Source organism: Xenopus laevis, chromosome 5S (assembly GCF_017654675.1).
Source record: "Xenopus laevis strain J_2021 chromosome 5S, Xenopus_laevis_v10.1, whole genome shotgun sequence".
Classification (NCBI taxonomy): domain Eukaryota; kingdom Metazoa; phylum Chordata; class Amphibia; order Anura; family Pipidae; genus Xenopus; species Xenopus laevis.
The window spans coordinates 58,058,500-58,074,457 of record NC_054380.1 but is presented as its reverse complement, the minus strand read 5'-3'; the positions used below and the strand labels follow the sequence as shown (position 1 = coordinate 58,074,457).

The 15,958-nt window shown below is 37.8% G+C and overlaps 2 protein-coding genes across 7 annotated transcripts in view; one reads left to right on the top strand and one right to left on the bottom strand.

Moving 5' to 3' along the window:
- LOC108717915 (centrosomal protein of 85 kDa-like) overlaps positions 1 to 15,958 on the top strand; it is a 139,544-nt gene that overhangs the window by 69,820 nt on the left and 53,766 nt on the right. The gene's annotated exons all lie outside the window — the stretch shown is intronic.
- pln.S (phospholamban S homeolog) lies at positions 3,219 to 9,309 on the bottom strand. Its single transcript, XM_018265367.2, has 2 exons — positions 9,202 to 9,309; positions 3,219 to 3,867 (listed from the first exon to the last, which is right to left on the bottom strand). The coding sequence occupies exon 2, from the start codon at positions 3,747 to 3,749 to the stop codon at positions 3,591 to 3,593; it is 159 nt and encodes a 52-aa protein (XP_018120856.1). The 5' UTR covers positions 3,750 to 3,867; positions 9,202 to 9,309; the 3' UTR covers positions 3,219 to 3,590.

Genomic DNA, 15,958 nt, shown 5'->3' with positions numbered 1-15,958 from the left:
AGGTTGGGGACCCCCACACTGAATGAAAACATTGAACCTGATTAGTAGTGCTAATCTCTGGAATACCATACAACTGACAAAAACTCACACTCTCAGTAACACAGGTATAGGCTGTTTGAACTGTTTGATTACTATGTGTTCTGCATTCCTGTTCTATTTATATTAAAAGGATAAATGTCTCCTATTGTTTGTAATAAGGATAATGGAGATCTCCATGGAGAGACACAGTTAGAGAAGTACAAGGTCAATATAACTGCTAATATCCTTATTGAGTTGGGTAATTTCTTTCTTTATAACACATAGACAGTTTATATAAAAACAATCAATATGTATTGGTTTATGTTTTTATTTATTTTAAAGTATTTATAATAATTTTTTAATAATTGGAATGAAACATATATAGTTGGACTGAACATTTGTAGATAAATACAGTATTTATAACTAACTACAAGGCATGAAAAAGTACAAATCTTTTCAGGCCAACTAAATTCTTCTTTATCATCTTTATATAGTGTCAACATATTCACATCAGTCCCTGGCACTGGAACCAACTGTCTTAACATTCCAGTTACATTCACACATTTGTTCACACAAGCTATTGTCTGTTTTATCGGGAGCCAATTAACCTGCCTGTATTCTTTTGGATGGTGAGGGGTGGATTACCCAGAGGAAACCAACACAAGCAAGGGGAGAAAGTGCCCTGGCTGGAATTTAACTAAGGACCACTCCGCAGCAGTGTTAAATATTATCAGTCTGATCCTTTTAGACAGAAGATTGGGTTTGTGGAACCAGTACAAAGCCAATGTTATAGAAGTCCATTTAGATGACCTATGTGGACTCCCTATGTGACCTATACGGTATGCTCAGTGTTGTAAACACCAGGAGAATTTTAATGAAAATGATTTATGTCATTGCCACCAGGCCATCGCTGTACTTCTGTAAAAGCTGCAGGTGGTGTTTCTTCTGTGGCATACAGTAGGCATGTATTGGGGAACTCTGAACTTGCTGTTTGCATTTGTAGCCTGGACAGTACACCCCAAGGCTGTTTGTCTCATCAGGTAGTAACTCCTCCACAACTGGCCTAATTTAGCTAAACAATAATATGGAAATCAAAGGTGGCCTCACACTATAAGATCAGCTCTTTTGGTGATCTCACCAAGCGACTGGATCTTTCCCCAATATACCCACCTAAGGTGGACAATATTGGGTTTTAAATTGATCGTTGGTCCTAGGGCCAATTAATCGGATAAGAATGGCGGGTATACAAGCTGTCAGAGCAAGGACCACATCAACTAGCTAATGTGGTCCCTGATCCACCAGGACAATCAAGCCTGCTTGATATCTGGCCAAGTTTTGGGCAGATATCAGTTGGGTGGGCCGCAGATAGACTGCAAAATCAGCAGATTAAATCTGCTTTGTATATACCCACCTCCAGAAAACTCAATTTACAAATATAAACAACTGCCAATTTGTGTCTGTTGTTTAAAATGTGACCCCATGGTCCTGTCAACACAACTGTAAAATTCATAGAAATGCATGGTAATGTTTTATGCTGCAGTGCCTGTTCTAAATATTTTGCTATTGTAAAGTTTGCAGGACCCTTGCATAGTAGTTTAGCAGACTAATGGGACTGCACAGATAAGGCAAAATTTAGTGAATGCCATTGTAATGCACAGAGAATAGTTTAAGGCAGTTTTGTAGTGACATCAGGAAGGTACGCTTGTTGTGGTTACAGACCTTTGTCTCTGTTAGATTTCTTAGGATTGGTGTCACTGAGCTGTGCCAGTTTTAGATGATTTACATAGTTTAATGCTGACATCAAATACTCCAACACTAAATAAATTATTGGCCTATTTACATGAATGCTAAAATAGACCAGAATACAAATTCTACTTAATAATAACATGTCCTACTAATATTTTTGTGCACAGTGCATGGCTCAAAATAAATGGCATTGTAGCTTTAGGAGCTTGCATTTAAAACTTGCCTAAAGTTTCCTAATTAAAGGGCACCCGGTGGCCTTAAATATTATCCCCAACCAAAGATGCTTGCTAACAGAACTTGCACTCTGGTTGGGGGTAACCGTAGAAAAAAAAAATGGCCCCACTAATGCTAGGACACTTGCAATGGGAGGGAGCTCCCGGTGTGTGCGACCATGTTGTGCAGAGAGCATGCGCTTAATGAGTTGTGTTATTCACTCATTGTGCCCCAACATGACCACTCGAACCTGGAGCTCCCTCACGGTGCACGGTGTCCTAGGGCTGGCGCGGGGGGAATAAAAAAAAAACTTCTGTTGCCCTCAGCCGAAATGCGCCCTTCTATTAGTCAACACCTTTGGTTGGGGAAAATGTCATCAGCCAACAGGTGCCCTTTAATTTATGCTTTTTGCAAATTGTGCCATAAAACCCCATCTCCCCATTTTGTAGGAAGAAAGTTTGTGGATATTTTGTTAGTATAAAACGAGGATCCACAACCTTTGTTACCTGTGAGCCACATTAAAATTTTAAAGCAAAAGTGCTAAGTAAGGGCTGTGATTGACTTTTGGCAGCCCCTATGTGGACTGGCAGTCTACAGGAGGCTCTGTTTGGCAGTACACCTGATTTTTATGCAACCAAAACTTGCTTCTAGGGCAGGAATATAAAAACAAGCACCTGCTTTGAGGCCACTGGGAGCAACATCCAAAAGGGTTGGTGCGGTGAGCCTCGTGTTGCTCATGGGTCACTGGTTGGGAATCAGTGGTATAAAACAACTGAACAAAAGTATGGGATGAAGCACTTACAGGAGTGTATATAGCAGATGTCTTCAAAAGGGGAGTGCCTTTTCTTGAATTGTCTGTGCTTATTTTTGTCTATTTATCAAACAATGGTGGGTCTTTTCTGTATATCGCTTTACTGTTGTTTTGAGAAGTATATTATTGTGATGGGGGAAAATTATAAGACGCTTTTTGTGTGTACTGAAAAGAGATTTCTTCTTAGGAAAGATTTATTGATGACATTGCCACTAACGCTAAAGACTAATACAACCAAACCTTTGTATGTTGTTTTTTATGTACAATAAAACTAATAGACAGCTTGCCTTTAGGTGTGGCTTTTATTTAAGTGACTGTGATTTGTCAGATGTGTTTTGTTAAAATATCTGCATTAAATATAGTCTAGGTCTAATGTGAATTCTGTGGAAATGTTTGCAAACTCAGTGCTTAGAAAATGAATATTCAGTGGTGCGATCATGCTTTTATTTTAACGTTCACACACCATGATGATGAACATTGTGAAGACAACATACAAGTAACAGACAGAGGAATATGCATGTTTCCAGGATATCTGATAATGGCAAGAGCTGTTGAATGCTATCTGTATAAATATACTGTAGCTGTCTAATACAATGCCAGCCATGTATAAACACCCAGCTATATGCAATTTACAATTAGAAATAAAACTTACATATAAATAATCCTATAGTACACTGCATACACAATTGGGAGACTAGCCATTGTGCAAGCTTAAAAATAGTGCCACATCTTTACCGTGGCCAGAGTACCAATCCCTTCCAATAGGCACATGTATAGTCTTTCTGGTACACAGCAGGAATCTTCAGAGAAGCATGACAATTATACAGATGACCAACAGGCATATAAGAATCAGAGAGAAATTGATAAAAAGCTCCTGCAGGTTTTGCCGGGTCTGTGGGTTGACCTCAATGTTTGAGGCTCTCCTCATTGCAGAACGGGTTATGTGCTGGACCTTCTCCATGGCTACTCAACAGGGCAGAGAGGTGCGGGTGACAGATTAGAGTGCAGTGCAGATAGAGAGAAATTGGTGTCCGTGTTCAGAGGAGAGAAAGGGCCTTAATCTTCTCCCTTACTTGCAGCTGGGTAAGTAGGAGAGTGGAGAGTTAGGGACCTCAAAGTGCCAGTAAATCATGCAAATTACTAAGTATCACTGCTCCATAAAAACCCCACACTTTATGGTCACTGCATGTACCATAAAATGTGCTATTTAAGGTTGCAGCTTTTAAATTGTTTTAATCCTTATTTTTCAAAACATTTGTTTACACTAACTGAAATGTTCATGCAGCTTTGTATAATGCCCCTAAGGATACTAACAGGGGAAGTTTATGTTGTATATTTCACATGCAGCAGCCTCCCTGTGATCTGTTTCTCATAGTCTGTAACTGATTAGTTACTAAAGAAACCAGTTAAATGATCAATAGACATATTCCTGTAAACACAGGAACACATTTTTTAATGAGTAACCAATCATATTTGCTTTCAGCAGAATATCATTCGAACCTCACTTTTGATTAATTGTCAGTTATGCCATATGAAAGTGAATGCAGTAATACATACAGTACATGTAATTAATGTTGTACTTAGAAGCCCCATTTTTCAAGGGACCAGAAAAAAATTCATGAAAATGTCAAATTTGTTATGTCTCACCAATATAGAACGCCTTAAGCGTTCTATATTGGTGAGACATAACAAAATGAGGGGAAACTTAAAATCAGGCTATATAAAATTGAGGTATCACTGTATTTAGCAACAGCCCCATCTGTTTCTCTGCGGTGTTATTTTTGTACTCTTATGTATTTATTTTTCTACATTTTATTTTTTGATTAATGGTAATATTTGGTTTTAAATTTGTCTTTTTGTGAGATACTGGTGCTTGATTTTACATTCCATATTAGGTTAAGAAAACTGAGTTGGTCTGCACTGCGCTGCATTCCAGTGGTGACTGGGGTTTTAACGTTAATAGTATGGAGAGATACAAACCAGAGGTATATAACGCTGTGTTTATAGGTATGCAGTGGTCTGCGCTATATATTAGCAGGCTGCTTGACACCATAATGATAAATGGAAATTATGTGGTTGACTGTACAGTGAAAATGAACAAAAATTAAGATGATAATTCTTGCAAGCAGCCCCAATGTATGTGGCCCCTTTTATGCTGCTAATGTGTCCTGTATCCTCCTGCATCAGAAGCAGTACCAAGAGCTGTTCCTTGTACGGTGGACGTTTTAAAGGAACAGCATTTTAAGTGTAGGCTTAAAGCAACAAAAATGTTGCTGTAAACCTACTCTTAAAGCAACATTTTTTTATAAAATAGCTAATTGTAGACAACATTTCAGTTGGCCTTCATTTTTTGTCTTTTAGAGTTTTCTAATTATTTACCTTCTTCTGACTCTCTTTCAAATGGTGTCACTGAGCCCATCTAAAAACCAAATTCTCTGTAAGGCTACAATTGTAAAGTTATTGCTACTGGTTATTACTCCACTTTCTATTCGGGCTCTCCCCTATTTATATTCCAGTCTCTTATTCAAATCAATGCACAGTTGCTTGGGTAATTTGGATCCTAGCAACCATTTTGCTGAAATTGCAAAATGGAGAGCTGCTGAATAAAAAGCTAAATAATGCAAAAACAATGAAAACCAACTGCAGATCCTGCAAATTATCTTAATATCAAATTGCATTTTGCTATACCAGGGAAAAATTCTAAACAGAGTTATTTTAAGCTGCAACGAGTAATTTGTATAATGATTATTAAGAAAGCACTGTTATGTCTCCAGAGCTTCTGGCTGAACCAGTGTAGAACCGAACCTAAACAATTCAAACACCACACACAATAAAAACAAAATTAGAGCTGGCTATTACACAAATGTAATGCCCAGCTTCAAAACAATTAGTAGTCTAGTTATTCTACATGCCATATTATTATACTTTTAGAGAAGAAATGCAAGATATATGTTTGTGCAATAAAGAAATAAGTTTTTACCGCTACCTGGAGTCCTGTGGAGTGCGTGCCAAGCAGTTGTCTTTTTACTTTGATGCCATATTATTAGCCATATTATATTAAAAGCTTATACAGACATATCCATTGAGCAAAAAAAAAAATCAATACTGCATCTAGCTCCAGCTGGACAGCAATGGTGTGCAGGATACCAAAAGTAGATGGGCGAGTGTCATATTTAAAGGGACATTGTACAGGTGAGTTATAGGTTTGGAAAAATACTTTTGTGGCCTTTTTTGCTATGTATGAATGTATCCTTTTGATTCATTCAAAAGCTATTGCTACGTAAAGCCAAAGGATGCATTCCAGCATTTCTCTTAATCAATCGACAGCAGAAGTAATTTTTTTTCTGAATATGGATCTTTAGATGAGATATTGTATTTGTTAACGTGGTCATTGTTGATTCCATTCACATGAATAAACACAAATATGTCCTTTCATGCAGTTTACAGTGACCACAACGTGTACCCATCGTGCAGCTGATGGGGATAGGGCCTGGGCTTATTGTACAAATACAGAGAAGTATGTCAAGAAAGGGTTTTTTATTGTTTAAGGGGTTGTTCACATTTGAGTTAACTTTTAGTTTGATGAAGAGAGTGATATTCTGCAACAATACCATTCATTTTTTATTATTTGTGGTTTTTCAGTTATTCAGCTTTTTATTCAGCAGCTCTCTAGTTTCCAATTTCAGCTATCTGGTTGCTAGGGTACAAATGATCCTAGCAACCATACATTGATTTTAATAAGAGACTGGTATATAAATATGAGAGGTAAAGTAGCAATAACAATTCATTTGTAACCTTACAGAGCATTTGTTTTTAAATTTGAAAAGTGGAAGTCAAAAGAAGATGTTGAATAATTTAAAAACTATAATAAAAAAAATAAACAATGAAGACCAATTGAAAAGTTGCTTAGAATTAGCCATTCTACAACATACTAAAAGTTAACTTAAAAGTGAACCACCCCTTTAAGGGGCACACACATCAAAATCTGTGAGTGAGACAAAAGATTGCTGCTTATTTCTTTTTCTTGAATTGGTCTGTTAAAGAGATTGCTGTATATTTTCTATAAAGAATACTAGTAATCAACAGGATGAAGTGGATGTAAGCTGCACGATTGAAATGAAATCAAATTGCTTGTGTGAAGCAGCATTGAATCACATTAAACATTGTTTTCAGGTAACTGCAAAATCTTTTCGTATTTTGATCCTTGTATTGCATTGAATTTGTAAATTTATAATTTAGTGTCTTTCAAAATTATTGAGCGGTGCCTCTCACAGGTGGTGGGTTAACCCCCTAAAATGGCTCAGATGAGTGCTTCAGCTTGTCAGAAAACACTATATTGGTGCTTAATTCCTTCTATGGGTCTGTTTCCTTTTAAGTTATTTCTTTTAGAAAAGTGGAAACTGTTCCAAGGAATTTAACAAGGCTAAAGTAAGAATGTCCCTTCTTAGTTTACTAAACCCTGTTGGGTATGCTAAAGATCATATTGGATTTGGAAAAAGTCACCAATGGAGAAATTATGAAAGTATTTGTGCCGTTTGTTGTGTGGGATAGCTTGTACTCTCTGAGCCATGGCCCATATTCCCTTACTCCACCTGACTCTTGAAATTATTCCTGGTAAACAAGAGGATTATGTTATTAGGGTTTAACTACTGCTTGACCAAGAATGTCACATACAACACACCCCTGTAAAGTAAACGTATTTCATGATTGTGGGTGGTGGGTGCTAACAGTTGAGTCAACTTCTGGAGGTTTGTAGATAGCCCAATACTTGGCATTACTTGTCAAAAGCAACATTTGGATAATGTTCTGCTCGTATTGTTGCTCCTATTGTTCCTTTATCCAAAAAAATATCAATTATGTAACAGGAAAATGCTCTTATGGAATCGTACAACTTGTGCAATATCCCCATAGCATCCAGTTACATACAGCATATATATGAATGGAGGATACCCTGCCAGGCATGCGGGGGACATGTTGCACTGCCATAAAAGTGACAATAGTGAGTGTGCAAATCATATTTTACAAAAACTGCTATTTTTGTGTTTAATATTCTGTGCTGCCTGCTGGTGAATAGAGTTGAAACAAGTCAGATTGATTGAAACAGGTCATTCTTATTTACGGGTGCAGAGGGTACACATTCACTATGTCTTTAAACTGCTAACTCTCAAAGTTGCTTGCCTGGCATTCTAAGCAGAGCAAGCAATTACAATGGGCTAGAGAGCCCCCAAAAAGTTGCTAAGTGGGTCACTTTTGTCCTTATGAGACTGAAATATAAGTTATGGCATTCAGACACACTTTCCAATTTCCAACATGCTACTAAAATATTTCCACCTGCTTTTTTTATTTGTGCTTTAACGCCTCAAATACAGTTCCTTCCAATACGTTTGGCTTTGTTTCCAGACTAAATGCCTCTGAGAACCTCTCTCATTAACATCCTGACCTCTCCATGCTATCATAGAGATGCTTCCCAGCCTTAGAAATACATGACTATTTCCAGTGTTTGTTTGCTTTCGGCAGTCCTTAAAATAATACATATAAGACATAGGGGACTGGTGGGTTCCTGTTTGTGTTTTAGAGAGCTGTATACTTTTATACAAACTGTTCTTCACTGACGTAAAGTCTTCTTCCACTCCATGATATGCTGCCTCCCCCCCCAACTTATAGTGATCGTTTTTTTTATATCTTTATATAAATCTCCTGATTTTCTACTTTTTAGTTTTTGTAGTCTTACCTATTCTTGCCTTAAAACAAACTTGACAAGTGTATTACATACATTTATTTTGTTATAATATATATTCTTTACATTATATACAGTGATGGGTGAATCTGAGCTGTTTCGCTTTGCCAAAAATGTACGAAACAACGAAAATTTGTATTGAATTTTGATGTGTGACAATTTTTTTCACCCATTAGTCTATGGGCATAATTTTCATGGCGAAACACAGAGAAAAATTTCACTCATCACTAATTATATACTATTCTATTGATATCAGAGAGCGCATCCAGCTGTTGTAAGCTACGTTTCCCAGAACCCCCAAGAATGCTGGCAATTATCCATTAAAACAGATTTGTACATCCCTCTTGGGACATAGTTGTCTGCACGTCATTCAGCTAAATATAATATGGTTGATGGCTAGCTTCGCAAACAATCCCAAATATTAAAAACTGGTAAAAAAAAAAAATACCATCCTTTTTCTGTTTTTGTAAAAGCTTTTATTAGCTTAAGCTTACAAATATTTTATTTTAGTTCCTTAAAATTTTACCCTATAATTTAGATATAAATTAGATGACACATTTTGATTGCAGACTGAGATAAATGTATCAGGATAAAACTGCTTACATTCACATGCCGTCATGCAAAGCTTAATAGTTAAAAAGCAATGTGATTCAGTCTCACAGTGCAGATGCCTTACCTTATTGAAAGTTTGTTATTAGTAATAGGAGTTTTGGTGTGGGAAGTGTTCAGCAGCTTGCCTTGAGCTCTGTGGCAGGGCTGGGGGCTGTCGCTCAGTTTATTGCAACAATTGAGGAGGTGTGGAAATGAGAGCGTGAGGGGTGGTTGGAAGAAAACTTGCATTGAGAGGCAGGGCTCCTGATATTTGGAAAGAATTTTGCAGTTTGTTGTTAAGATTCGCTGTGGTTTCCTTCCTTAGAATTAAACAAAAAGTCCTTTAGATTAAGATTGAACTGATAAACCATAGTTATTGTTATGTTCCTGGTAGTGCTTTTCCCATAAACTAATGGGCTTTTTCTTTTATAACGACTTCTAAGAATGCAAATAAACTATTGTTTACATTATCACTTGCTCTAAAGAACTTTTCAGAATTAAAATAATACTAGCTGGAGATTAAACATGTTCATATTATTTGGGACCACTAGTATAGTTGCACATTTACTGTTTTCTGTGTATGTGAAGTCTTGTTTTTGTTACTGACTTCTGATTATGTTCTGCTACACACAATAGGGCAGTTATTTCTTCTTATAAAATCCTGACGTTGCAGGTACATGTATTTATGAAAAAGCTTAAATTGTGGCAGGAAAAATATAAGGTATTTCTTGGCAACAACCATTTTAAAAAAGCACAGGTACTTCTGTTTAATTTAATCCTCCAAAATTGGCCCCTACTTGGCAGTGTTTCACTGTTGGTCTCGAGTTTTACCCACAAAGATAGACTGCTTGTGTCTGTTATTTGATTTCTGAGTGATCTGGATTTACATTACAGAAACCATGGTATGTGGTGGAAATTGCTCCAGGGAGTGATCTGCCTTTTTTTAAAATGGCATTATTCCAGCCATTTTGAATGGGGCTGAAAACCTCAACTAAATACACAGAAAAATATAAATGGAAAAAAGTTGCTTGAGCTATAGTGTTGTCATTATTTAGGACAAAATACTGACAAGGGCATAGGGGAGGGGTGGAGTTGTGATGTGAGTGGCAGGGTTATGATGCAAAAGGGGCATCAAAGAAATTTGATGGGTTGGGGAGGGAGGTAAAGAAGTGGACAGGGGCAACTTGGGAGCAGGGATTGTGGGGGGGGACAAAAAAAAATCCTAAATTTACCATCTAGGCTGATGAAATACCAACCAGGTGGCAACCCTAAAGTCAATTCCTATTGACTTTTTTTTAAAAAAAATGTAGCTTTTACGTGAAAATTTTTGGCTCCCCCCCCTCCCCGCAATTATTCAGACTATCAGAAAGTGTTCTACCGTATATTCGCATGCCCAGTTTTCTGCCTTTGTTCCCCTCAAAGCATGAAAACACAATCTTAAAGGGGACTTCACAAAAACATAACTTAAAGGGGTTGTTCACCTTCCAATCACTTTTTTCAAATCAGTTGTTTTTAGATTGTTCCCCAGAAATAAAGACTTTTTTCAGTTACTTTCCATTATTTATTTTTTAAGTTTTTTCCAAAATCTAAGTTTAAAGGTGAATGTTTGTGTCTCTGGAGTTTGATTCTGACAGCTCAGTAATTCAGGTGCAGACTCTAAACTGTTACAATTTTGCAACATTGAGTTGATACATTTCTCAGCAGCAGCTCTGGACTATTAGCAACAATTGTATCAATTCTAACAGCTGCCTGTAATGAAACCCAGAGATTCTGCTCAGCAGGGACAAAGATAAGAAATGTATCAACTAAATGTATAAATTTAGAACAGTTTACAGAATTGGCGACCCCCCACCTCCCAGAGCTGCTTCAGAAGGAGAGAAATGACACTTTACACTTCAATATTAGAAAAACCATCACACATAGAAAAATAGAAAGTCATTGGAAAAAGTCATTATTTCTGGTGATCTTTCTGAAAACGACTAGTTGTTTGAAGGTGAACCACCCCTTTAAGCTTTGTAAAAAAAAGTAAACATAATTTCAAGCAACTTTGCATTATACATCAATTAAAAAATATGCAGACTTTTCATGATTTTTAATGGTTTCTGACAGTTCCCAAAGCCTAGCCCCATGATCTTCTGCTGATCTGACTTTTGCTGAACTGGCTGACTACTGTTACTTTATATCAACAGCCAGCTTTCCTTAGACTGCATCCTCCAAACCCCACAATTCCCTTGACATGTGATTTCAAGGAAAGGAACATTACGGTGCAATGCATTGTGGGTTATGTAGTTCCTGCATGCTCTCTGTAAGAGCGACAAAGAAATATTTTCTTTGAGGAATACAAAAAACTTTGATTATATAAGTAGTGTCATTGAAGATAAGAGAAACAAGTATAGTTAAAGCAATTTAAAAAATATAATTGAATATGATGACAATTTGAATGGGATACATACATTTGAATATGGTGAAAATACCCCTTTGGGTGTCTCTAATGCTCTGTTACAATTTCATTAAATTTCTTCTTGAAAGTCTGCATGTTTGGTAGAATAGCTCTGTGCAGATGTGACCATGAATCCTAGTCCTAATATAATGTCAGCTCAAAGCTGCTTTTCATACCTTCCCTAAAAAGGAAAATTCATTAATGCTAGTACATTAAACAGAAAATGAGGAGACTGCAGTTTCAGGCATAGTTGGGACCATTAGTCCTTAAGAATTTCAGAGGTATATGGATAGTGTAGAAGGTACAGTGGTGTGAAAAACTATTTGCCCCTTCCTGATTTCTTATTCTTTTGCATGTTTGTCACACAAAATGTTTCTGATCATCAAACACATTTAACTATTAGTCAAAGATAACACAAGTAAACACAAATAAACACAAAATGCAGTTTTTAAATGAGGGTTTTTATTATTTAGGGAGAAAAGAAATCCAAACCTGTGTGAAAAAGTAATTGCCCCCTGAACCTAATAACTGGTTGGGCCACCCTTAGCAGCAATAACTGCAATCAAGCGTTTGCGATAACTTGCAACGAGTCTTTTACAGCGCTCTGGAGGAATTTTGGCCCACTCATCTTTGCAGAATTGTTGTAATTCAGCTTTATTTGAGGGTTTTCTAGCATGAACCGCCTTTTTAAGGTCATGCCACAACATCTCAATAGGATTCAGGTCAGGACTTTGACTAGGCCACTCCAAAGTCTTCACTTTGTTTTTCTTCAGCCATTCAGAGGTGGATTTGCTGGTGTGTTTTGGGTCATTGTCCTGCTGCAGCACCCAAGATCGCTTCAGCTTGAGTTGACGAACAGATGGCCGGACATTCTCCTTCAGGATTTTTTGGTAGACAGTAGAATTCATGGTTCCATCTATCACAGCAAGTCTTCCAGGTCCTGAAGCAGCAAAACAACCCCAGACCATCACACTACCACCACCATATTTTACTGTTGGTATGATGTTCTTTTTCTGAAATGCTGTGTTACTTTTACGCCAGATGTAACGGGACGCGCACCTTCCAAAAAGTTCAACTTTTGTCTCGTCGGTCCACAAGGTATTTTCAGTCATTGAGACGTTTTTTAGCAAAATTGAGACGAGCCTTAATGTTCTTTTTGCTTAAAAGTGGTTTGCGCTTTGGAAATCTGCCATGCAGGCCGTTTTTGCCCAGTCTCTTTCTTATGGTGGAGTCGTGAACACTGACCTTAATTGAGGCAAGTGAGGCCTGCAGTTCTTTAGATGTTGTCCTGGGGTCTTTTGTGGCCTCTCGGATGAGTTGTCTCTGCGCTCTTGGGGTAATTTTGGTCGGCCGGCCACTCCTGGAAAGGTTCACCACTGTTCCATGTTTTTGCCATTTGTGGATAATGGCTCTCACTGTGGTTCGCTGGAGTCCCAAAGCTTTAGAAATGGCTTTATAACCTTTGAAATTGAACTCAGGTGTGATAAACCACAGTTGTTATTTTTTAACAAGGGGGGCAATCACTTTTTCACACAGGCCCATGTAGATTTGGAGTTTTTTTTTCTCCCTTAATAACGTAAACCTTCATTTAAAAACTGCATTTTGTGTTCAATTATGTTATCTTTCACTAATACACACATTAATCGGGGTTAATAGGGAAGTTAAACGACCTGTAGCCTGCAAGCTGGTAACAACGAAACATATACCTAGAAACACAAATTACTGCAGCAACTATGTAGCAAGCCAGCCAGTTCAGGTTATGATCACAACAGTATATTAAAACTTAACCTTTAATAGTAACTATGCTTAGTAAAAACCAAATAGGCTCAAACCCACATAAACACACGCAGCATGTTCCAATCACAGCTGTGCAGGACAATGTCCTTAAAAATAACACATATTAAAAACTGAATGTGTAGGCGGATTAGGTAGGCTAGTGGTAACCAAATGTTTAAATGCACTTCACTGTTCACACAGCGTTAATGCCAGTCTTTGGGTAAGTGAAGTATGGCGCTTAGTTATACGATACACAAGTCGCCAACTTTTTTGAAGTTGGCGACTTGTGTATCGCATAACTATAACTTAGTTATACGATACACAAGTCGCCAACTTTTTTGAAGTTGGCGACTTGTGTATCGCATAACTATAACTTAGTTATACGATACACAAGTCGCCAACTTTTTTGAAGTTGGCGACTTGTGTATCGTATAACTAAGCGCCATACTTCACTTACCCAAAGACTATAATGTCCCCTAAATGTTAGTGACGTATATTGGGACCCAACATACTGCAAATTTTTACTGACATAGTGAGTATCAGCGATGATAAATTACTGGCAAAGCATCAATGATTCCCTATTAGGTGAAGCAATAGTATGGGCACTTCCGCCCTAAACAGGAAGTGACGTTGCGCAACTAGTGTGAGTTTTTCAGACAGAGACTATTTAAAGGATGGAAAGGAGCGGGTCCGACACTTATGCCCCTGACGAAGCTGCCAAGCAGTGAAACGCGTTGGGTGGTGTAGGTGGAAGGTGGTGAGGCTAGTTCCCACGCTTCCCAACGTAGCTAGGCAGAAACTATAGCATTGGGAGGGAATGGTGGGGGGCTCAAAGGTGGCTCATTGGAAGGTGTGGAATACATTTAAGAGCGCTACTGGCATTAACGCTGTGTGAACAGTGAAGTGCATTTAAACATTTGGTTACCACTAGCCTACCTAATCCGCCTACACATTCAGTTTTTAATATGTGTTATTTTTAAGGACATTGTCCTGCACAGCTGTGATTGGAACATGCTGCGTGTGTTTATGTCGGTTTGAGACTATTTGGTTTTTACTAAGCATAGTTACTATTAAAAGTTAAGTTTTAATATACTGTTGCGATCATAACCTGAACTGGCTGGCTTGCTACATAGTTGCTGGATGGATGTCTAACATTCAATTCAGAGCTTGTGTGCAGTAATTTGTGTTTCTATCTTTCACTAATAAGTTAACGGTTTTTGATGAGCAGAAACATTTAAGTGTGACAAACATGCAAAAGAATAAGAAATCAGGAAGGGGGCAAATAGTTTTTCACACCACTGTATATAGCAGATAGAAACATTTGGCATTAAATAACATCTCTAGCAAACCTTTACATACTGCAAACGTGATTATGGGCCTGTCCTTAAAAACTTGCTACAGTTAGTAGGAAGGAACAGAGTAACAATGGATTAATGTTTTTGTAATGGTCCATGTTCCTGTATAAATGCCCTTTTCACTCTTGGGTACAGCTGGTATCCTGTGATACACTGCTTTGCAATTTGTATGATTTAACTCTAACTCTAATTCATGCTTTGTATAATTTGCTTGCATTAATAAAATCCACAGTTGCATTTTCAGGTGATAATTTTTTTCCCCCCGCTCTTTTTACAGTTTAACTTATACGGACGCTGTTTGGATGATTTAGAAAGTGTATGGGATTGAATAAAGTGCAAAGAAAATGGCAATAAAATGCCAAATAATGTAATATATTCATAGGAGACAGAGCTCTCTCTTTTCCACCTATCTATAGCAGGCATTAAATAGAGGGCTACACTCTGCGCCTTGCCTTTGCTTTTTAATTGGATTCAAGGTGTAGAGCACAGACTGCAGGGAAAATTGTCCCTTGTTGCAGTTGGCAAGTGCATGAGCCCAAAGAGGTGCAATTTTGGAGTCCTCAATACTCTTGCACTGGGAAGCTGTAGAGGGCAAATTGCTAAATGTGAGGGTCATCTTCACTGCTTCTCCTCCCCAGCCCTCTGTGACAATCTACCCTGGTCAAATGCCACATTTAATTTATGTACTCGTGCCACTCCCATAGGTGATCTCAGACATGGTCGGTATACAAGGAATTCCAGTGCATTGGTCTGTTGAGAAAAAGCTAATTTTTCGTTTGTTGACCCACACAACTACTCTACATCACTTGTTAAAGTGATACGGACTTGCTCCCATGAAATTTGCCACTAAAAAAGTTGACCGCATATGGATGCAGCCTGTTTTTGGTGGAGGTAGAGGTAGCATGAACTTTTTTCCATTTTACATAGTTATAGGTTTTGTGCAATGTCTGAATTTTACCTTTCTGCTTCAATAAGAATAACCTATAACCCAGCTTGCCAGCATCCTAATGCGGTGGGCAAGTTTGTTGTCTTTGCTAAATCTGGAATGCATGCACACTGAGCAGTTTGCATATACAGTATTCCATTGGCTCATACACTTATCGCTTTGTACTGGTTGGTTTCTCTGATCAGGTCCAGGGTTGGGTCGGTGGACTCTGTAAATATTTTGAGATCCATCTGTCTGCACCTAATTGAGTGTGTTACGAATGAGAGCTTTAGCAGATGGATAGCTTCATTGCAAGGTCAGATAAAGAGTGACATTGATAGATGTG

Coding starts and splice junctions, on each gene's coding strand:
- pln.S (XM_018265367.2), bottom strand. CDS start 3,749: ATGGAGAAGGTCCAGCACATAACCCGTTCTGCAATGAGGAGAGCCTCA.